Here is a 24,772-nt window from a genome sequence, read left to right on the forward strand (position 1 = left end):
TTATCATCATAGTCTTGGAATCTATCTGAAATCCTAGATAATCAACTACTTGAGAAGGTATTAAAGAAGATTTTTCCTCATTTATGGTGAAGCCCAGACTTTGAAGAGAGGAAATCATAAATTGTGCATGTGCCAGAGCCTGTTCCTTGGTTGACGCAATTATCAGAACATCGTCCAAGTATACCACTACTCAGATCCCTTGCTCCGAATTCTTATTGTGTTTATTTTAATTTTAATAAAAAAAAAATAAAACCGCGTATCATAATACAAATTACGATCAGCAAAAATAATGGTTAAAAATAGTTGATTTGCTAAAAAATAAATAAATAAATTTTTAAATTATTTATAATAAAATTATTTTTTTTTAAAAAAAAAAATAGTAAATTACTATACAAAATTTTTATTTATAAATAAATACATTATCTGTTATTTCAAATCACTAGTTTTCGCGTTGGTTAAATTATCAAATAGCTGTGACACAAAATTTATAATTGTGATCTACCTTATATTTTCACGTTATAATTATAAAACTTTTTTAATATTCACAATTTTTATTATATTAAATATCAACATTTTCAAATAATAAGTGAATTTTGTTTCAACTGTTTATATAAATAAATATTATTATTGAATTTTTTGTATATAAATTTGCCAAAATCACTATACCAAAATGATTTACATTTATATACTAAATAATTATAAGAATTCCGGATTGGGCCAGGTTTTGATATTATGAATCCGGGCTGGGCTGTGTTGGCATAAAATATATATTTAAGGCCTGGACTGGCATATATATTCATATATTATTTCCGGGCTGGGCCAGGTTTTAAAATATGGGCAAATGCCAACCTCTAGAACATGATGCTTATTATGTATTGAATACGGCATTTAAATTTAATAGAATCAGATAAAGCTAAAGCATGTTTTACTTATGTGAGTTATGCATAATTTATTATTTGACTCCTTAATGTATCTGACAAACTATCAAAATGGACAAAAAATAAGCAAATTGTTTATTATATTAATATATATTTCAAAATGTTTCAAATAAACTACAGTAAAAGATCAATTTGGAATTTTAATTCCTAATTCTACTAAAATTTTAATACGATGTCCAGCTAAGTCAACTCCAATATTTTTTAATTGACCCAACAAATCAACAGTATATCCATTATCAATAAAATTAGTTTCATATTTTAGAAAAGAATCACCAAATTTCATAAGAAAATCTCCTTTCTTTATATTTAGATTGTAATGGTGTTTCGTTGAATAATAACCATGTTGATAAGAATTGTACATTGGTGGCATTGGTGGTGACATTTGATAAATGATCATAGGTTGTGATCTAAGATTATTTCCAGTTGTTTTTGGTAAAGCATTAGTTTTTTGCTTTTTTGATTGGATTGCTGGTGGTAAAAATGATGTTTAAGAAGGTGATTTTGACAAAGATGTTCTTTTGTTTTCTGGTATATTTCTTTCTGGTTTAGAATCATCAACTTATAAGTATATTTAATTTATTAATTAATTCAATTAATTCAAGTAAATAAGAAGCAAACATGATGTTTACTAATCATTTAACACCAATCAATTTTCAACAATAAATCAATGGAAAATAATACATACTTAAACAGTATTTATTTTAGTGAAATTAACAAAATGATGGTTCTGAACAATACATTGCGCAAATGATTTAATATCTCAGACCTTTTTTTTTATCATCAAGAATTTCACTTATCTGCTCTACTTTCTTTAATTGCTGTAAGATAAAATATAATAGTATAATTGTATCATTTATTTGAATAAATTGCAGTTAAGAATTAAGAAATGTTAATAGATGCTTTTTCTTTAGTTCCTTTAATTGTAATTTTTTCTTTCAGATTTTGTGTATCTTGTGTTAAAGGTCTTTTTAACGTATTTGTTTTAGGTTCTATATAATAAAAAGAGAAATTGTTAATCTGCCTAACAATTTAAATATCTTAATTATTTAAATAATCACCTAATTCAGGAATACGCCTCAATCTGCAAGTATTTGTATAATTTTTGCTCGCTTTTCCATTTTTTCTAGATCTTATATTGTGATCTTGTTGCTATCAATCCATAATTTTTTAATTATCTAATGGGCTATTCTGAAAAACAAACAGTGCATTAGATCTATGACAAGGTACCTTATCAGATTAAAATATGACAATCGAAGCAATTTGGACCATCTAACATGGGTCGAACTCACATGACATTTTCTTTCCTCCTCAGATTTACATAGTCTCCAAAGCTCAGCATTCCATGATGTTCATCCATATCTCTTTCTACAAACCAGTCAACCATATCATCAAAGCCGCCAAAATTTGATTTATTTTCATTTCCATATGAATTTGCTGTTTTATAACACCTATGGCAGCTCACTGATGCTGATGTGTGACTGCAGAGCTTTCTCGCCACAGAAATATCATTTGAACAGCATATTAATGCAAATCAGATATTTTTTTCAGCGGCGGGAATCTTAATCCCATCCCAGAACTCTAATAACTCATCAATAATCAGAGCGAGATAATGATTAATTTTGTGTAACTTAACCTTGCTTGGTCCTGGTAGTAGACCAAGCATCAACATATTTTCTTTTTTAAATCTAATTTCACATGGTATGACTCAAAAGGCTGAAACCAATCAAGATTAATTATATTTTCTAAGTGAGAATCTGCAGTCTCCGGTATAAAAATGGGACATCTGAAGTGTCTAAAAAAGTTTTCCAGATTTTACCATCATAAATATCTGCTAACATACCATAATTTACATCCCGATTGGTCCATTTTGTAGTTATTGCTTGAATTCTGGTCTCTGGTACAAACTGTTTATTTGTATTTTCAAATTCTACAATGGAAATAACAATTTGGAGCATCTTTTATTTTCATTACCATGCGGTACTTGCACATTTAATTCCATTCTGCAAGATTTTTCATTCTATATGTATACATTTAAATCCTTCATTTAGCTATATTATATAATGTATTACAGCTTGGATATACTGCATAAGTCATAGATTGGTTGTCAATTCATAATAACTTGAATTTCGTCTGATTAGCATCCATTAATATTTGATAAAAAAGCTTTATCAAAGAATCTAGTGCAACATCCGGCAAGAAAAATCTTGCTTGATATTTGAATATCCATGTTAATATCCAAGAATCTGCAATATTAACATTTGTGTTAAGATATGTGAATTCTAAATCAACAGGATCGTCATTCAAATCCATATTGTCTTCTGGAGAAATTTATTTATTTATTTATTTATTTTATGCGAAGCAGGCAGGGGATATAACAAAGGGTATGATTCCGAAGTAATACAACCCAAATAGATCCTACCATCGATTTCCAGAAGAGCCAGAAGCCAACCCTAACTACTTGAAAATAAAAGACCTGTACCACTACCACGTCCGATAAAGGTCCAGGCAAACACACTGGGTAAAAAAAAGGAGGGGGAAAGAAAGTGGAGAGGACAAGTCCTCTTTTCAAGAAATTCAGTACAAACGCATAAATCTATTCTATCCTAAAAAATAATACAATTCTGAAAGTTGTAAAACCGCTAATAAAAGCATAGGCTAAACTAGTTTCTGTAATAAAGTTAAAATCTCTGCTAAAACCACCGTGTTATCTTTATTACCACCCTTTTTCTTCGAGGAATTCTTTGCCTTCTTCTAAGTTTTCGGGTGTTTCTCCTCCTGGTTATTATTTTTTGGGACTTTCTTCGAGGATGTAGGTTTATCCTTCTTCTTAGGCTGATTACTTTCCAAATTCTTATCAGACTTACCGTATTTTTTCGGATTCAGTGTATTTTTAGCCTTCGGTTTATTTTGTGCTTTCTTCAAGGTAGGAATGGAGTGTCGACACCATTTCAACTCCTTACCATCAGGTACGAAAAACTGTGGCGTATCTAAGGCCCTTAGTGTGGTCTCCCAATTCTCGAAATAGACCACAAGTTTCCTCCTTCCTTTACTTGTTTGAATTACTTTAAATGAGCTAGCACCGCACTTCATTAAAAATTCACATGGTTTACAGTCCATCCACAAGGTAGCCATCATCATATCCTCTGGAATGTCATGAATAACGGCTTGGAACTTTTCACGTTGTTTTCTTTCTCGTAAAGTCCAACTTGCAGAGAATCATCTAACGGGTATACCTCCCAGGTCTGTCGTCCAATATTTATTAAACTGGGGAAGGGCAAATGAGGATAGTGCTATCTTGACTCGAAGAGTCTGATACTTGTGTTGACGTTTAACAAAACACTTGATAGTATTACCCCAAAATTTTAACTCTGCTATTATTTTCTGCAGGTTCCAGGTATACGGGATATCGTAAACTATAATGTCTCAGATTCGCTCTTGCTCCTCTCCGACAGCTTTGTATCCTGTCAGTATCTGTGTAGCCTCTGGTTCGGATGATTTCTTTCCCTTATGGGAATTTTTGGCTGATGTTATCACATCAGGTTTTGCCTTTGTTGATTGGTTCGCGACTTGTTTATCATCTGTAACACGCGCCTTTTGTTTATCTTTCTTCCGGGAGTTTTCGGGTATTACAGTTTGATCAACATGGGGCATTACTATATCAGGCATTGATGGAAGCTTGATAGGTACTGGATTTGGTGGCATTTGAAATCCTTGGCGTAAAAGTTCATCTACATCAGGCTCAAGCGGATATGACTCATCCATCAGATAATCATCAGTATTCTGAGATCCATCGTCATCATCGTCATCATCATCACCTGTATCGCCAAAATTGAGATAGAATTGGGTAGAAAAATTATCCCAAGACTTGGACGCAGCATATAGCACTATAGAAAATATTAGCGAAAGGGTGGTGGGTTGTATATTCGTAGCTTGAGCTTGTGAAGTGAAGTTCGCAGGGTTGGCTGTCTCGCCAAACCTCTGTATCAGTAACTGGGCTTTATCCTTAGGTACTGAGGGGTTTTTTTCAAATAAGTCCTTGAGGAAACCGTCCTGTACAAAAGAACTTAAGTTGTGCGTAAAAGTTTGAAAATAAATTTCGTTAAACTTAGAAACGAAGTCTAAAGCTTCTTCGTTTGGTGTTCGGCTCTTATCCATAGACATTTTTATATTTTATGTAATAAAAATTTAATAAAGGGGATTATTTTTTAAAAAAAATTATTATGCAGAAATTTTCGTAAAAAATGTATTCGGGAAAGAGTTTTGTCAAAATCTTGTCTTCTGGAGAAATGTCACCTTCATTAATTGGTTCATTGCTTTTCTTATTGGCTTTTGGTTCCTGAAACTGGTTTTGTCTACGTCTTTTTTGAGGGACGATGCTATCAAAGAGGGAGGATCCTAGACCATTTAATGCAAGTCCTAGTATTAAGTTATTTCTATCGCTGATATGACATTGCGCAAAGTTTTAAGAATTCAGCACATGTGTCGAGGAATTTCACACGTATGATAGTCAGTAATGATCAAAATACTGATATATAACAAAAGATCTTCTGCAAATCAACAGATCAAAAGAATATTAGAATTATTTTGAAAAATGGCATATATTTAGGGAATGGAAGCAGGTTTGTGAGGAATGTGATCATCACTTAGAAAGAATATGTAAGTGATATGAATGTCCTTGGATAATTTGATCAATAAAGCAATAGTGCAAATTCACTATAATTTTTTTTTTGCATGGAGTGGGATGTGGAATTATGTAAAATAATATATACTATTTTTCGATTAAGTTTTATTGTAGCTTGATAAATAAATGCACAGTAATATTATAGTAATCATTACATGTATTATGGTAATAAGTAGTTGTGCAAAATAATAGAGTTCCAATCTGTTATCTGACAGATAATCACATTTTGACAGTTGTATGCTTATTTAATTAATATAAAAAAGCATTTTTTTTAAGGATATCCTAAGAGTATAATAGGGCTCCAGACATCTCTTATAGAACTCACAACTGACTTTTTACCAAAAAAAGACCCAATTTGCTTTTTTTTTATTTTCCATTTTTTGCTATCCAGTGATCCATTTTATGCGGATATTTTTTATTTTGTAGAGCTCGATGTAAGCTACAAAACAAAAAAAGTTCATACAAATTGGACCACTGGATGCCAAGATAATCGCAAAAAACTGATTTTTTTTTGTGAAATTTAGGTCAATCTGCGAAAAAGTTGCCACTAAGTTGTATATGTAATGTCCAGGGTCCTAGTATAATACAGTATATAATTTAATAAATAAACTTTCTTTTCAAAAATGAAAGTGAGGAGAAATTAGGAATGAATTAAAATATCATCTGATAAATGAAAATTTCAATCTGCCCATTTATTTTATGTTCAATTAATTAAATAATGCATAGTCTGATCATCTTACATCGAATGCAGTTCCTAAATTATAAATTATGAAACATAAATGTCACTTTCCAAAAATAAATGAAAAGAAATTGAAATAATTTATTCTCAAATTTTCTCGTATATTCTCAAATTATATATAGCCCCTTGATGATCTTTATATATAGATAGCGTTAAATTCTTTATTGTTAAATTAAGAAAATGCTGTTGATCAGATTTTTGTGATACGTAATTTTTCCTTAAGTGTGTTTTAATATTGATCCTGCAAATTGTATAAAAAGGTGATGTTCTAGTTAGTAAATCTTTTTATCTGCCTTGTGTGAATATAAGCAAGAATTAAGAAAAAATCAAATGAAAATTCTAATAAAATTATTACTGCCATTATTTGCATTATCAATATTTACAATCAAATGTTCTGCAAAGTAAATAATTAGTTTATTGCTTGGTTAGCTTCTTAACACGATCTTAATCTTCTTGTTATATATTGGCATTTTAATCATTGCCAAGAAAATCTTTGACTATTATCATGCATCTAATAGGCGCAGTGAAATAACTAGCAGTATTACGAGAATATTATCTAATCTAATCGAATCCACGTATCTCATCAGCACAGTAAAAATTGCTGTAGCTTTCCTATTATCCCATCAACAAAATTTGGCACAGCATTGTGCTAGCAATAAAAAAATTGATATAACGCTTAGTTAGCAATAGTGATAGAATAAATTAGGTGTAGAAGTTTATAAAAAGTCAGAGAGAGCAAAGGAATAACTTGATGCTGGGACTCACATTAAATGGCCTAGGATCTGTGTGCTCCCTACCTCTTTAATAGTATCATATATTTCATTCGCTTCTCTATCATTTTCTAATTCATGTGTAGATTTTTCCCATTTCATAAAAATCTATTCGTCATAGTACAGTCAACTCTCTTTATAGTCACACATTTGGGACAACCCATTTTCCGTGATTATAAAGAGATGTGACTATAAACAAAAAAAATTTTTTTTTTTTGCATATTTCAATAATAAACATATTATAAAAACGTAGGAAATAATTTATTTTAATATATTTATTGTAATTTATTATAAAATTAAAATTTAAAACCTAATTATACTAATTATATTATTGTTAGTTATTAAAATCAATTTATACAATATTAATAGTATTTAACTATAAGAAAAATAATTGTCAATTGACTTCTGTTGTAAAGAATTAATATAATGAAATTTTAAATCAGAAGCATAATATCTAAAACGTTTAAGATCTTCCATTTTACAACTATTATCAATAGGTTGTTGTTCATAAAAAAGAATTACCTTTTTAATTGCATCAAAAGCTTCTTTTGGTAAAACTTATGGAGTTAATTCCTCTTCATTATCAATATTATCTTCTGTAGTAGGCACTTCTTCATTTTGCACAAGATTTATAATTTGTGTATCATTCAAGATTTCTTCGGTATGTGGAGAAATTTCATCATTAATATAATTCATTAAATCATATTGAACCTTATTATAATTATCAATAAAAATAATTGGAATGATATTTGGAATTTCATTAACAAGTACAGGACCCCGGTGTAACCCTAGATATCGAAATAATCACGTGAACAGAGGAATAATTATCCGAAGGCTGAATGAAATACCGAATGGAATATGGATAAACATTTAACCGACGAAAAAATATTTAACTGAAATAATTAGAAATACATTGTTATAGTTGTACAATAGTTAGTTATTTATAATAATATTTATTTATAATTCAGTTATTTATAATTATTTATATTATTAGATTAGTTATTAGTAGTCTAGCATAAATAGATTATTATTTCGTTGGGAGGACTTTGATAGTTTAATTGATGGAATGGGAAAATTATAAATGATAAATTAAAAGGGAATCAGACAAATCAATTGTTGGGGAAATAATTCATGGATACAGATTTATAATGAAAATGTTAAGTTGGGGAATGTATAATGGAATAACAAGTAAATTGTTGGGGAATGTTAAGTTTTAGATAGATGATCAAGAGATAAGAAAAGATATTCAAGATAAGAAAAGTTATTTAAGATCGAGATTTTGGACTTAAGTGAAGAGAGGGAGTTTCGACTTGAAATTGAAAATAATATTGGGAACTTAGGAAAATATAATGATAATTAATAATGTTATGATAACACTAAGGGAAATTATCGAAGTTTGAAATTTTGAATAAATTAAAATGATAAAATCTAAACCAAGCACGGATACATATATATTTATAAATGTTAAGATTTCGTCTATCGGTACGTGGCAGGTGCCGGTGACACCGGATATCTAATATAAAGGTCATAATGGACTTTTGGCCAAAAACACCCCTTTTTGCTGAAACTCAAAAAATCGTTTTTTGTAAATATCTCAGCATCCAGTAATTCAATTTTAATGAACTTTTTTTATTTTGTAGCCCTCATTTAGCTCTACAATTTAAAAAAAAGTTCATCAAAATTGAACTACTGGATGCTGAGATATTTACAAAAAACGATTTTTTGAGCCCCTGAAAAATGGGCCAATCTGCCGAAAGTGTGACTTATGACCTGTTTTGGAGATATCCGGGGTCCTACAAGTACACCCAATCCTCGTACAGTACTATCTTGTGTTTCTTGAATTAATTCAGAATCAGAAATAGATACAATTCTGGTTTCATTCCAGCAATTGCATATAGTTTTCTGTTCTACACTTTCCCAGGCTTCAGCAACGAAGTCAATTGCTTGTTTAATGTTTAATTTGTTTCTATACTTAAAAAAATTATCAGTAAACATAAAAAAATATAAAATTATAAAAAAAAATAAATACTTGCCTATGTACATCAAAACCTTGTTCAAATTGTTCAATTAAATGTCGAACATTTATTTATTTATTTATTTTATGTGAAGCCGGCAGTGGATACAAAACTGAGCGTGATTCCGAAGTAATACAACCCAACTAAATCCTACCATCGAATTCCAGAGGAGCTGGAGCCCAACCCAAACTTTTTGAAAATAAAAGACCTGCATTACTACCACTACCGATAATAATCCAGGAGAACACACTGGGTAAAAATAGGGGGGGAAAAAAGTGGAGAGGACAAGTCCCCTTTCCAAGAAATTGTGGTGCAAACACATAAATCAATTCTATCCTAAAAAATAATACAATTCTGAAATTTGTATGTAAAACCGCTAATTAAAGCGTAGGCTAAACTAGTTTCTGTAATAAAGTTAAAATCTCTGCTAAAACCGCCTTGTTATCTTTATTACCACCCTTAGTCTTCGAGGTATTTCTTTGCCTTCTTCTGATTCTTTGGGTGTTTCTCCTCCTGGTTATTATTTTTCAGGACTTTCTTCGAGGACGTGGGTTTATCCTTCTTCTTAGGCTGTTTACTTTCCAAATTTTTGTCAGACTTACCTGACTTTTTCGTATTCGGTGTATTTTTAGCCTTCGGTTTGCTTTGTGCTTTTTTCAAGGTAGGAATGGAGTGTCGACACCATTTCAACTCCCTACCATCAGGTACGAAAAACTGTGGCGTATCTAAGGCCCTTAGTGTGGTCTCCCAATTCTCGAAATAGGCCACAAGTTTCCTCCTTCCTTTACTTGTTTGTATGATTTTAAATGAGCTAGCACCGCACTTCATTAAAAATTCACATGGTTTACAGTCCATCCACAAGGTAGCCATCGTCATATCCTCCGGAATGTCATGAATGACGGCTTGGAACTTTTCACGTTGTTTTCTTTCTCGTAAAGTCCAACTTGCAGAGAACCATCTAACAGGTATACCTCCCAGGTCTGTCGTCCAATATTTATTAAACTGGGGAAGGGAAAATGAGGAAAGAGCTATTTTGACTCGAAGAGTCTGATACTTATGTTGCCGTTTAACGGAACATTTAATAGCGTTCTCCCAAAATTTTAACTCTGCTATAATTTTCTGCAGGTTCCAGGTATACGGGATATCGTAAACTATAATGTCTCGGATTCGCTCTTGCTCCTCTCCGACAGCTTCATATCCTGTCAGTATCTGTGTAGCCTTCAGTTCGGATGATTTCTTTCTCTTATGGGAATTTTTGGCTGATGTTTTCACATCAGGTTTTGCCTTTAGTGATTGGTTCACGACTTGTTTATCATCTGTAACACGCGCCTTTTGTTTATCTTTCTTCCGGGAATTTTCGGGTATCACAGTTTGATCAACAGGGGTCATTACTATATCAGGCATTGATGGAAGCTTGATAGGTACTGGATTTGGTGGTGATTGGAATCCTTGGCGTATTAGATCATCTACATCTTGATCAAGAAATGGAGACGCATCCATTAGGTAATCATCAGTATCCTGAGATTCCCTATCTTCGTCATCATCATCATCACCAGTATCGCCAAATTTGCAATAGAATTGGGTAGAAAAATTATCCCAAGACTTGGATGCAGCATATAGCGCTATAGAAAATATTAGCGAAGGGGTGGTGGGTTGTATATTCGTAGCTTGAGCTTGTGTAGTGAAGTTCGCAGGGTTGGCTGTTTCGCCAAACTTCTGTATCAGTAACTGAGCTTTATCCTTAGATACTGAGGGGTTTTTTTCAAATAAGTCCTTGAGGAAACCGTCCTGTACAAAAGAACTCAAGTGATATGTAACGGTGTGAAAATATTGGTCGTTAAACAAGGAAACGAAGTCTAAAGCTTCTTCGTTTGGTGTTCGGCTCTTATCCATAGACATTTTTATATTTATGTAATAAAATTTAATAAAGGGGATTATTTTTTAAAAAAAATTATTACGCAGAAATTTTCGTAAAAAATGTATTCGGGAAAGAGTTTTTCTTTAAATGTCGAACATATAACTGCTTGTATTTAACCTATTTTATGCAATAATTTAAAATTGATCACATGATTACACATCACGTACAGTCAGCCCTTGATATAACGAAGTAGGCGTTCGGGCCTAAGAACTCTTTCCCGAATACATTTTTTACGAAAATTTCTGCGTAATAATTTTTTTTAAAAAATAATCCCCTTTATTAAATTTTATTACATAAATATAAAAATGTCTATAGATAAGAGCCTAACACCAAACGAAGAAGCTTTAGACTTCGTTTCTAAGTTTAACGAAATTTATTTTCAAACTTTTACACACAACTTAAGTTCTTTTGTTACAGACGGTTTTCTTAAGGACTTATTTGAAAAAAACCCTTCAGTACCTAAGGATAAAGCCCAGATACTGATAGAGTGGTTTGGCGAAACAGCCAACCCTACGAACTTCACTTCACAAGCTCAAGCTACGAATATACAACCCACTACCCTTTCGCTAATATTTTCTATAGCGCTATATTCTGCGTCCAAGTCTTGGGATAATTTTTCTACCCAATTCTATCTCAATTTTGGCGATACGGGTGTTGATGATGATGACGATGACGATGGTTCTCAGAATACTGATGATTATCTAATGGATGAGTCATTTCCGCTTGAGCCCGATGAAGATGAATTATTACGCCGAGGATTCCAAAAACCACCAAATCCAGTACCTATCAAGCTTCCATCAATGCCTGATATAGTAATGACCCCTGTTGATCAAACTGTGATACCCAAAAATTCCCGGAAGAAAGATAAACAAAAGGCGCGTGTTACAGATGATAAACAAGTCGCGAACCAATCAACAAAGGCAAAACCTGATGTGAAAACATCAGCCCAAAATTCCCAAAAGGGAAAGAAATCATCTGAACTGGAGGCAACACAGATACTGACTGGATACGAAGCTGTCGGAGAGGAGCAAGAGCGAATCCGAGACATTATAGTTTACGATATCCCGTATACCTGGAACCTGCAGAAAATAATAGCAGAGTTAAAATTTTGGGGGAACGCTATTAAATGTTCCGTTAAACGGCAACATAAGTATCAGACTCTTCGAGTCAAAATAGCACTTTCCTCATTTGCCCTTCCCCAGTTTAATAAATATTGGACGACAGACCTGGGAGGTATACCCGTTAGATGGTTCCCTGCGAGTTGGACTTTACGAGAAAGAAAACAACGTGAAAAGTTCCAAGCCGTTATTCATGACATTCCGGAGGATATGACGATGGCTACCTTGTGGATGGACCGTAAACCATGTGAATTTTTAATGAAGTGCGGTGCTAGCTCATTTAAAATTATACAAACAAGCAAAGGAAGGAGGAAACTTGTGGCCTATTTCGAGAATTGGGAGACCACACTAAGGGCCTTAGATACGCCACAGTTTTTCGTACCTGATGGTAAGGAGTTGAAATGGTGTCGACACTCCATTCCTACCTTGAAGAAAGCACAAAACAAACCGAAGGCTAAAAATACACCGAATCCGAAAATATCAGGTAAGTCTGATAAGAATTTGGAAAGTAATCAGCCTAAGAAGAAGGATAAACCTTCATCCTCGAAGAAAGTCCCGAAAAATAATAACCAGGAGGAGAAACACCCGAAGAATCAGAAGAAGGCAAAGAATACCTCGAAGAAAAAGGGTGGTAATAAAGATAACAAGGCGGTTTTAGCAGAGATTTTAACTTTATTACAGAAACTAGTTTAGCCTACGCTTTTATTAGCGGTTTTACGAATTTCAGAATTGTATTATTTTTTAGGATAGAATAGATTTATGTTTAGCACCACAACTTCTTGGAAAGGGGACTTGTCCTCTCCACTTTTTTTCCCGCTCCTATTTTTTACCCAGTGCGTTCACCTGGCCTTTTACCGGACGTGGTAGTGGTACAGGTCACTTTTTTCCAATTAGCTCGGGTTGGCTTCCGGCTCCTCCGGAAATCGTTGGTAGGTTTATGTTGGGTTGTATTACTTAGGTTTTATTACTTAGGAATCATGCTCATTTGTATATCCCCCGCCGGCTTTACATAAAATAAAATAAAATAAATAGGCGTTCGGGCCAATCAGCCCTTCGTTATGAGAAAATTTGCTAATGCTATAACAAATTATCCGGTATAGCAGAAAAATTTGGTATAATGCGGTAAAATATAGAAAAATCAAATACATTTGTAAAATGTCAGATCACGGAGGCAAAGAAATTTCAAAGCATAAATCATCCATCTTTTGATAAATGAATTAAAATGGTAAACTGAAATTGCTTATTTGGGAAAAATTTCATGAAAGCAACATCAAATTATCTTTTATATTAAAATTTATCTTGCAAAAATCTTCGTTATACTAAAAAACAAATTCGTTTTAAAAGAAATTCATTATAAAAAGGGTCATTTACATATGTGAAATCATAAAATTTTCTTCATTCAACGTTATAATGCATTTTATTAGTAAAATTCGGTGTACCGAATTTTTTTTCATATGACTAAATGCGTACCACACTAAAGATTCGTTATATCGTGAAATTTGTTATATCAAAATTCGCTATAGAAAGGGCTGACTGTAACTATGCATGATATAACTATACCTTAAAGTTTTGAATTATTCCGGCATCCATTGGCTAAAGTTTTGATGTTATATTTGGTGGAAGAAACACGATTCGAATATTAGTAAGTTGAAGATTATTTTTTTTTCCTCCTCTATTATCTCTTTTCTTTTTGAATTTTGATTTGAAGATTCTTCAGATTCATCACTAAAATCATTCTCATCATCATCACTGTAATCATCATTATAATTATCATTATCATCATTATAATCACCATCATCATCATCGCTCACAATCATCAATTTCATCATTTTTATCAGAAGAAATGACAAATTTGTGTGATGCAGCATTATCAATAATTAAAACTATGATTTCCAGATGCATTTAATGCTAACATCACAGTTATCCTAGTTTTATCCTATAAAATAAACAATAAATTTTGAATTTAGAACATCCAACTTTTATTTTATTAAATGTAAATATAAATAATATTGAAAAATAAAATAAAAATCGTAATAATCTTAATATAATAATCAATCTTAAAGTTTTATTAATAATAAAAGATTGCCAGAATTTAAAATTAAATTTTTTTTCCTCTAATTTATCTATAAAAATAAAATGTTTAATCGATAAAAAAATAAGATATTTACCAACAAATAAAATACTGAAATGTTTGTTGATAAAAAAATCTAATTTATCAAAATGTTTATCGATAAAAAAGAAATAAAAATAGTGTTTATCGATAAAAAGAGATAAAAAAAGAAATGATTATTGATAAAAAAAGAAATGATTATCGATAATAAAAAAAAAAGAATATGTTTATAATGTATCGATAAAAAAAGAATGGTTGATAAAAAAAAGAATAAAAAGACAGAAATGTTTATACTTTATCAATATAAAGGATAAAAAAAAGCAATGTTTATCAATAAAGAAAAAAATTAAAATAAATAGAACAAAAAAAATTTTTTTTTCTAATATTATCGATAAAAAAAATATTGATAAATATTATCAATAAAAATAACAAAAATTATTATAATTTTAAATTAACTCCGTTTCGGAAATAACCCAAAATTAAAAAAGAAAACTAATAAACCTTTTTAGTTCTACTGACGGGTTCTTGTGCAAGAGTTTCATTAGGAAACATACGAAAAAATAGTCCTGTCTCATCTGCATTATAGATATCATCAGGATTATATTGTCTTAAGATGCGCTGAAGCCATTCTTTTTCTTGAGATAAAGTTTCTAATGGAGCACTTGCCAATTCTCCATAAAGTTTACGACATCAAAGGCCATTTTTTTTTAAAAAAACGCACGAGCCAGCCATTTGAAAAAGTCAAAGTATTTTCAGACAATCCTAAACCATGTGCAAAAAACACAGCTTTCTCTTTTAAAATTGCGTCTGAGATAAACATTCGGCTACTAAGAGCCTGACCAACCCAAATTCTCAAAGCTTCATTTAGCTGTGGAACTTTAACTTGACGTGAACATTTTGAAAGAGCATAAACACTATTATCTTCTATTGCCAAAAATTCCTTTTTCTTTTTTAATATCCTGGAAATTGTTGATCTATCCATGTTTTTAGCCCATTGTATATTAAAAAATGAAGCAATTTCGGTTTGACTTTTTCCAGGATGCTTACTAGTATAAACACAAATCTTTTTACATTGTATTTTAGTTAGAGAAGAGCGAGTTTTTTTTGTATGTCTTGAAGGTGGCATACTAAAATATAATGTAAAAACGTGTTAGATATTAAAAATGCTAAACTTCTTTTAGATATTAAAAAAGATTATCATTATATAATCTAGAAATCAAATTTATATCAGTAAAAAATATTCATGTGACTACACGATACTTTTTAATATAAGATTTTTAAGGATAGATTGTGACTATATAGGATAGATTTTAATAATAAAGTGTTTTGAACATCTGACTGGTGTGACTATATAGTAGAATGTGACTATAACGGGAATGACTATAGAGGGAGTTGACTGTACATCATATGCAGTCCGCAGATCAGCAGGTGTTCATCTGACAATGTAAACATTGATTTTTTTGCTCTATTTTTACCTTCGCTAAGTTTGAACTACTGTTTTTTACAATTTCAACATTTTTTTTTTACTACCAACTGTAAGGTTGCAGGCGAAACTCCATAATAAATGCGAAACTTGGTAAAACTATATTAAAAACTTAATAATAAATTGGTAAAACCTAACTATAAAAAGGTGAAACTATAATAAATTCTTATAAAAAAATTGTCGAAACTGAGGTTTAGACGTTTTGCCAAATTCAAAAACTAGTTTAGCCCGCAACTATACTACCAAGTAAGTTTAGTATAAATTCTCATTATAAGTTATCCCCTGATCGACATCATTTACGTGGTTATGCAAGTGATTTATGCCTACTAGACGATCAATTCATATATATTTATTTATGCATTTCCAGTACATATAATAACTATAATTTATTTTGTGATATTAATAGTAATGTTTTTACATTTAATAAATTTAAGTTTACTATTGTTAAAAAGTAAGTCATTTTTACGTTTTGAAGGAACTGTATTTTGGATTTCAGATAGTGGTTCCCTTTCTGTTTCAGATGATATATCAATTTCCTCAGCATTAGAAATTGCTGCTTCATTAAAGGTTTTCTTTTGCATTGGATTTTTTCGCGTTTGAATTTTCTGTTGTATTAAAATTTTCTGGCACATCCTTGTAAATAAAATATACAAAATAATTAATAATATTTAAATAAAATTATTTCAATGGTTAATAACAATATAGTCAATAAACCTTAGAAACACTTGGGAGGGTTAACTTAGCGATAGTTAGCTTTTGTTTTTCATTCTGTTTTCGATATCTAATAAGCAAGACAAATTAATAATTTGGTAGCAACATAAAATTAATAAATTAATAGTTACTTACACATTTAATCCTGCTAAAGATCAATGTAATGTTACGTTCATTATTGCTTGTGAATCTAATCCCTCGTCATTTAATTTCTGAGCAGTATATTTTCGTAATGAATGATTTACAATTCTTTTATTTGTACAATCAATTCCTGTAATATTGCAGATCTCTTTTAACATTCCAGATAATTTGTTTCGACCCATATAAGAAGTAGTATACCAGTTTCCATTTTCAATTTCTAAACAATAAATATAATTTTTAATCAATGATTACTAGTTTTATTAAATGTGTAATTTAGGAAATAAATTAATACCTTTAGGATCTTTATTTATGCGAAGAAAAAAATTTGCTTCAGCATTTCTTGGACGCAATTTTAAATATTTCTTGATATCACAGCATGCGCCATGTACCCCTATTTCATCTGGTGGAATATTATGTATAGGATGTTGATTAGAATTTGTTTTATGGTAATACCCGCCTTGATGAGTTTTATCATGAATTGTTATAACATTAAATCCACCATCATCTCGTTCTTTAAAATGTTCAGCTATAATATTATGGTAAGATCCACCTCTCCGTGTTGTACAACATCCAACCCATAAAAAGACCCTTCTTAATAGTCCATCTGGCATATTATTTGACATATCAGGATGTTCAAATATTTGGATCATTTCTTCATTAGTAAGAGGATCAGCTGCCATTATTAATTTCTTCTAATTCAATCATTCTAGCATGTAAAGTATCACGTACAGATCTAAACTCATGATCTTCATGTATATTAAATGATTCATTAGTTTTAAATATTTTCTGATAGAACCTATTTATAGCACATATTCCATTGTATAAAGAGTTTGCTTTGTATTCTTTATTCTCCCTTGTTTTTATAACTATTATAAATTCACATAAAAGTAGTGCAATAACCTTTTTATCATAAAGAGTAAGTAAATCTATAGCAGGTTGTGTATTTTTTACAAATTTGTCAAATCTAGAAAACCATAAACGTGTATTTTGTTGAATATTTTTAGGTTTTACAACTGTAGCATACTTTTGTAAAGTTTCTATACAAGGACGGTTATATGTTTCTTTAAAAGTGGATGATTTTAAAGGTTCTTTGTATATTTCAGAAAGTTGTGCATTTTCTATATGACTTAACTTTCTTTTAGTTCGTCTAAAATAACAGTATTATTTTTTAAAATCAATAATTCGGAAGCTTTTATAAAACTAGCCATGTTAATATAGAGAAAAGGAGAAATAAGCTTTTAAAATTAAATTTGGGCTTTTTATACAATATTAGACTATTAGACTATTAGTAAGCTTTGATTACATAAATGACAGGGGATAAATCAATATATCCTGGCTAATTAGAAATAAGTAAAATTTTACTAGTATCGGATAAATGATCGGCCGATAGGCCGATCATGTTCCTAGCCAGGATATAAGTAATACTTATATCGATAGTTTTGTTAAACATGAAGAAAGTGTCTGCGGTAGGATTGAGGCCTACCAGAAGCCAGTTATAATGAGTCACCATCAAGCGGTGGCCGGCTGACTTTGTTGCATCAGGACTATTATGGGGTTTGTTATCATGAAAGATGTCTGGTGTAGAGTTGGGTCTATCAGAAGCTAATTATAGCGAGTCACCTTCAAGTGGTGGCCAGTCTTAATTGAATAACTGCCCACTTTTTATTATCTACTTGACGCCTTTGTTTATGATAATACTCACAATCTCTTTTTTAACAAAGCAATAATGAAAGGAGAAAAAGAAAATGTTCTCAGGAACCAACTCCAATCACTTTTTTCTGATTAACCTATCCAACAGCGCGTTTGAAAAATATAAGAAATGTTTTAATCTTGCTTTGGATCATTGTGAGGACGATAAGCTCGATAAGCTTAGAGCTGTGAATAATGACGTATGTATTTAAGTATGTTGACAATTTTGACGTAAAACAAAGTATTTTTAATGTCTATTCTCTTAAATAGGAAGTAACTTTACAAAGAGATTGGGAGACTTGGCTAAAAGAAAAAAAAGCTGTATATTTATTTCACGTATTTTTGAGTTATAGTTTCGTGATTTCTAAAATTAAATTATGCTTTATATTCTAGCTTGTTGAGCAAATCATGATACAGTTCTGCGCATTCAACATCAACTATGACCAATGTAAGCCATTTATTAATTAGTATGATTTTGTAGTTCTTTCAATGTTACTTAAAAATATTTTTACTGTAGATTGAGCTGTCACTGAAATACCTGTTAGGGTAAGTATTTTCCTGTATTATCATTGATTTTTATTATTAATGCTTTACTATTGTTATGATCAGAAATGAATAAACCAGTAATTCGACCAGAAATGAAACAATTGTATCCTCATAATTTCGTTTATGAAAAAAGTCAAATTTACTATTGAAGAAGACTCACCTGAAGATAAAAACTCAATTGAATCAAAAAATTCAGAGGAGAAAGGTAACAAGAATGTTGATTGGAGAAAGTGGTTAGAGAATATTCTAGACGTCAGTAAAATGACTACCTATGAGAAATAATTGTCAAATGATTATACTTTTTTACAGTCCTCGATAAAGAAAATCAGGGTAAAAATTTTGAGTCTATATACTGCAAAAAATGAATTTGATGACACCATGATACGATACATTGGAAAGGTGTTGATGGATTTGTAAGTTGTTTTTATTTTTTTTCAGTATTTGCAATATTTTATTTTAATTCATGTATTATAATAATATCAATTAATCATTAGCATCAACAAAATAATTGATGTGTTATGTCTATTGATGAAATTGAACAAAACTGGCCTTTACAAATAAAATATTATTCTATTGGTAAGTGCTATATACTTCTCCGCTAATTAATTATGTCGTATTTCAGCGAACGGACCAATTCACTATTTATTATAAAATTACTATGAATTAATTACGTCTGTCAAAATACATTACGTCTGTCAAAATGAATTTAATTAGTATTTTGTCATTTTGACGAAAAGTATAAAGTGCTATTTTCTTCCAGAAATTTTCACAACTTATAAAACCTACCTACTTGTGTACTCAAACCTATAGGATTGAACATGATATCGAGCCTACACATGAATGTCTTGTCACCAAAAACAACAGTTCAAACAGGACCCTGCTTACTTTTAATAGAGGTCACTGTAAAATTTTAAGATTTATATGTAAATAATATCTTACTCCAAATTTTCCTTCTACTAAGTAATTTTACCACCTTTCCAGTTACATTTTTAAATCACATATATTTTTACCTTACAAGTTCAGTAACATTTATAATTATAGATTATATAAAACATAATTTATTTTATACATTTGGTACTTTTTATTTCTTTTAAAATTGGCCTAATTTTTAGATATAATTATTTTAAAAAAATGTAAAAAGTTCCTATTTAAAATAAGTTCAAAATTGATCAATAGTTACAAATATTTTTTGGCAAAAAAAAAATAAAAAAAATAACTTATATTTATCCCACCTACCCTTTCTGTTCTTTGCTTTATTTTATAATTTTTTATATTACATGGATATCCATAAAAATTCTTTTTTACATATTTATTTTTTTAATTTTATGTGTTTGTGTAATAAATTTGTACGTGTCTGTATTTGTGTAATGAAATTTTACGTGTCCGTATAATGAACTTATGCTAAAAATGATATAATAAATTTTACGTGTTTGTGTAATGAAATTTTATGTGTCCGTATAATAAACTTGTAACTAAAAATAATATAATAAATTTTACGTGTTTGTGTAATGAAATTTTATGTGTCCGTGTAATAAACTTGTAACTAAAAATAGTATAATAAATTTTACGTGTCCGTGTAATAAACTTGTAACTAAAAATAGTATAATAAATTTTACGTGTCTGTGTAATAAACTTTATGCTAAAAATAATATATACTAGTAATAAATTTTATAATTACAAGTTACATTTTAAAATCCTGTTTAATTTTACCATATACTTAACAGTTACATAAAAAAAACTTACCACAGAATTACATTGAGTGATACGAATAGTAGTAGAGTATGGTGGAGGTGTTGAGTAGAGTATAACGTGGATGTGGCATTATACTCAAGTGATAAATAAACACCTCAGCCCAAGCTCAGCCCAGCGTTTTGGCCGGGTGTCTATTCATCACTTGAGTATAGTTCACACCCTTTATGTTACACACCGCTAAACATCACAATACTCTACTCAACACACCGGCCCTACTCTACTACTTTTCGTCTTACCTTCGTATCACTCCTGCCAAATGTCACCATACTATACTCATCACCTCAACCTGACACCACTCCTTTCCGTAATACTGATATTTCTAGGGCTATTTTAGCTGTTCATATATTAAATCCGCTTACAGTTAAGCAAAATGATAATTTGGATATCTCATTGTCATCTATGTCTTTTCGACAACTAACGGTCAAGACTGCTTTTTGTAATGGCTAGCCATCCTTCTGATATAATTAGAATGGATTTGATGACATTGCAAGCAACGGATAATAGTTATTCATTTGATTGCGTAGCTCCAAAGGAATATAATATTGCTTCGGTAATGTATTTTTATAGGATCTTATGCAGATAACCTTTTACTTTGTCCTTTTTCAACGTTAAAGGTTTTTTTAAGTAAAACAGAGCATTTGGATGTTCGAAAATGCAGGCATTGATTTATCAACAGTTTTAGCATTAGGAAATTGGACAAGTAACATCACTTTTCAAAGGTTTTACCAAAGGGGTGTACACGTTATGTTAGAAAAGAATAATGTTTCTAGGCAAATTTTAAAGGAAGCCCTTTTTTGATTCCCTTTATTACTTTAGAATTTTTTATGCATTTTATTTTCTTTACAAACATTTATTAATATATAGAATTTTAGACTAGAAACTTTTAGAACAATATTTTAATTATTAATTTTATTAATTTTAATTTTACTCTGGGTAAAGTGGATACTTAAGATCTAAATAAAGGATGTCTATGCATGCATTGAGTTTTGTTATCAAGGTCCTTCTGTGGTACATCAACATCTATCACAAGATAAAAGATGGGTGATCCGCTAAAGTAAACCCCTGATCTCCTATTCAGATCATATATCCGTTTGTTATTTATTTATTTATTTTATTTTATTTTATTCCACCAAGAGTAGTTAATCCTAACTAGTACAAATAATAGTTATCATATATCGAAATACATTAAACTAAAAACCGTGTCTAGAGTAGGAAAATTCATCCAGCACTGGAAACTAAATTCCCATACCACCAGACCTCACCCTTTGATAAAGAGAAAGGCTCGACCCAGGTGAAACTTCGCCGCCTAGACAAACCCAAACGAACTGGGTAAAAATAAAGAAGAAACTGGGGCAAGCCCCCTCTAAAGCCAAGGGCTTATAGAGTAGAATAAAAAGTAGCCCTTTGTTGAAATATGCTACCGACCGGTACATACTAATTCACCATGATGCAGTCCAGCCTACACTAATCCCTGTACCTTCACACTATTGGTAGTAGTGTCCGCAGTAAAATTCTTTTAATTTCCGTGATTGTGGAAATCGAACCTGTGACCTCACCATACTCAGGCTTCATGAGGGGACTCACAGACTAACCAATGAGCCAAGGGTGATCAACCCATTTTATTAATTTTATTTATTATATTTGTTATATTTTATTTATTTATTATATTTTATTTATTTGATATATTTATTTTATTTCATTTATTTATTTTATTTATTTTATCAAATATACTTGATTTTTATTTTATTATAAATAGTGTTAGGATTTTATCAAGTTGAAGGAGTAGTTTATCAGTTAGCCAATTTTTACAGTTAGTTTTACAGATAGTTAAGAATTGTATTGTAGTATTCATTTTCAGTAGTTGTCCGAAGCATGAAGACATTCTACTTCTACGCAATTCTAATGCAATGTCATTCTGTACTATAGCCTGATCAATGAATGAAATTTCGTATTACTTATAAACAAATGTAGTCACGTGTAATGTAGTCATGTGTAATGTAGTCACTTATTACATAACTCGTGTTATTACATTAATAAAAATGATATCATATGCAAATAAAACTTTACTTTTAAAGATAATTTTAATAATTTTAATAAATAAATAAATAAATAAATAATAATTTTAATAAATAAATAAATATGATTATAATAAATAAATAAGGGTATTGCTAAATATCACCAGTGGTGATCGTCACCACACTACTTAATTCTGGCCGAAATTTATAATTTTGGCCAGAGTTAAAAAACACATTGTAAATTTTTTTTCAAAAATTTCAATTTAAATAATAAATGTGTAAAACAAACCTGAGTAGATACTAATCACACTAAAATTTTGAAAATTTGACTAAAAAAAATCTTTTTTAAAACAAAAAATTGTATTTTGCTTATAAAATCAAACTTTCCTATTTTTCTCAAAAACTATCTAAACAACAGCCTTTATAATCTAAGGCAAACTTGTTCTACCCATAAATTTACATATAGTAATGATATTTATAATAATATCTCAGTCAAAAATTTTTGAAAATTCAAAAAATATTTTACATGTAGTGACAATCACCACTAGTGATATTTAGCAATACCCAATAAATAAATATGATTTTAATTATGATTTTAAGAAATAAATAAAGGATAAATCTAATTGTAACTGCCTGTTACGCGTCTTATTTGTAACAACCCCAATTTTATCCAATTAAAATTTAAGATCAGGTGTAATTGTAAACAAAAACAAAAGATCGGTCGTGTAACTAAGACAAAAGAATTTTTTAAAAAATTTTAAGAAATTGCTTATAACTTAAAATTTTGTCTATGAAACTGTCTTAAGTACATTAAGTAAAAGTTTTCCAAATTAAATTTTGCATATAATAATTTTATTTGTGAAACACATATTAAATTTATTATTAAAAAAAAATAAAAAAGGATGTTACAAATAAGATATGTAACAGGCTGTTACAAATACATTTTTCATAAATAAATATACAATGATTTCAGTAAAATAATAAATATACAATAAATACATTCGCTTTATTAAAAATATTGTAAAAAATTATTTGTTTGAATTGTTTTAAATTGTCATTTACAATGAAAAATAAAAAGAATCTTAGCCAAACTGCTGCCACAATTAGACAACGTAAAAGAAGAACTGCAGAATCACTTGATGAACGTGAAACTCGTCTTACTAATGATTATGAAAATAAGCAAATAAAAAGGTCTTTAGAAACCTCAAATCAACGTGAAGCTCGTTTGAATAGAAACTGAGCGCAGAAGCAACATGAAAGACAATGAAGAGTTTTGGAAAATGCTGATGAACGGCTTAATCGTCAGAATGATGAATAGCATACCGATATTATTCAACCTCTTTCTGAATCTGACCGTGAGCTTCTGCAAAAATTTCGTGATAAAATGAACAAGCTGGAACATAAAATTTGTCCCATGTGCAATGAACTTTTTCCTTCAATTAATCTCATTTTGGGAATGTGTCGTTACTGCTACAGTGATAAAAATAAGATAAAAAAATTCTCACACGCAAATAATATGGATCCTGGTGATGTACCTGAAGAGTTAAAGGATCTTACCGAAATAGAAGAAATGCTGATCGCACAAACTTTTCCAATCATATCAGTTTATTATCTTTGCACTTTCCACAGGATATAGGAGAGTTTGTATCTCGCCTTCCATAATACCCTTCAACGTTAGATACACTTATTGTCTATCACAGTTCTGCTGAAAGTTCAGGGATTTTACAGTTCGTCGTGACAAAGTTAGAAAAGCACTTTGTTGGCTGATCAATACTATGCCGATATTATTATTGATGACAATGTATTGCGTACGTTGCCTGACGAAGGATCTATTGATGATTTACTTCCACAAGTTCGTGATGCTGAGAACAGGATCCATCATGTTAATTACGAACTTCGCGATGCTAATCGTTTAAATAGTGAAACTGACAATACGATTATACGCAACTTTATTCCAGCTCCTTTCCCTTTATGTAGTGAAAATCATGTCATTGATGATGCCCTTGCTCATATGCAATCTGAACCTGGTCCTGTTATGTGGCCAAACATAAATGATACTGCTATTAACAAATTTAATACGCCTGGGTATATTGCTCGTGTCTATATCTAACAGGTAGTGCAGACCTTCAAGCAGAACATATCAGGG

The 24,772-nt window shown here is 30.4% G+C and overlaps 5 protein-coding genes across 5 annotated transcripts; all 5 read right to left on the reverse strand.

The window, feature by feature from the left end:
* Positions 1-1,065: 1,065 nt before the first annotated feature.
* On the reverse strand, positions 1,066-1,335 carry OCT59_024106 (uncharacterized protein; the record flags this gene model as incomplete). Its single annotated transcript, XM_025324909.2, has 1 exon — positions 1,066-1,335. The coding sequence occupies one exon, from the start codon at positions 1,333-1,335 to the stop codon at positions 1,066-1,068; it is 270 nt and encodes an 89-aa protein (XP_025183823.2).
* A 1,712-nt stretch (positions 1,336-3,047) lies between these two features.
* Positions 3,048-3,248, reverse strand: OCT59_024107 (uncharacterized protein; the record flags this gene model as incomplete). The annotated part of the gene is made up of 1 exon (XM_066135185.1): positions 3,048-3,248. One exon carries the CDS (start codon positions 3,246-3,248, stop codon positions 3,048-3,050), a length of 201 nt encoding a protein of 66 aa, XP_065991233.1.
* Positions 3,249-7,686: 4,438 nt separating this feature from the next.
* OCT59_024108 (uncharacterized protein) lies at positions 7,687-7,998 on the reverse strand (the record flags this gene model as incomplete). The annotated part of the gene is made up of 2 exons (XM_066135186.1): positions 7,687-7,916; positions 7,977-7,998. The coding sequence occupies 2 exons, from the start codon at positions 7,996-7,998 to the stop codon at positions 7,687-7,689; spliced, it is 252 nt and encodes an 83-aa protein (XP_065991234.1).
* Positions 7,999-14,971: 6,973 nt separating this feature from the next.
* Positions 14,972-15,415, reverse strand: OCT59_024109 (uncharacterized protein; the record flags this gene model as incomplete). Its single annotated transcript, XM_066135187.1, has 1 exon — positions 14,972-15,415. One exon carries the CDS (start codon positions 15,413-15,415, stop codon positions 14,972-14,974), a length of 444 nt encoding a protein of 147 aa, XP_065991235.1.
* Positions 15,416-16,158: 743 nt separating this feature from the next.
* OCT59_024110 (uncharacterized protein) lies at positions 16,159-16,404 on the reverse strand (the record flags this gene model as incomplete). Its single annotated transcript, XM_066135188.1, has 1 exon — positions 16,159-16,404. The coding sequence occupies one exon, from the start codon at positions 16,402-16,404 to the stop codon at positions 16,159-16,161; it is 246 nt and encodes an 81-aa protein (XP_065991236.1).
* Between the last annotated feature and the right edge of the window lie 8,368 nt (positions 16,405-24,772).

Source organism: Rhizophagus irregularis, chromosome 4 (assembly GCF_026210795.1).
Source record: "Rhizophagus irregularis chromosome 4, complete sequence".
NCBI classification, from domain to species: domain Eukaryota; kingdom Fungi; phylum Glomeromycota; class Glomeromycetes; order Glomerales; family Glomeraceae; genus Rhizophagus; species Rhizophagus irregularis.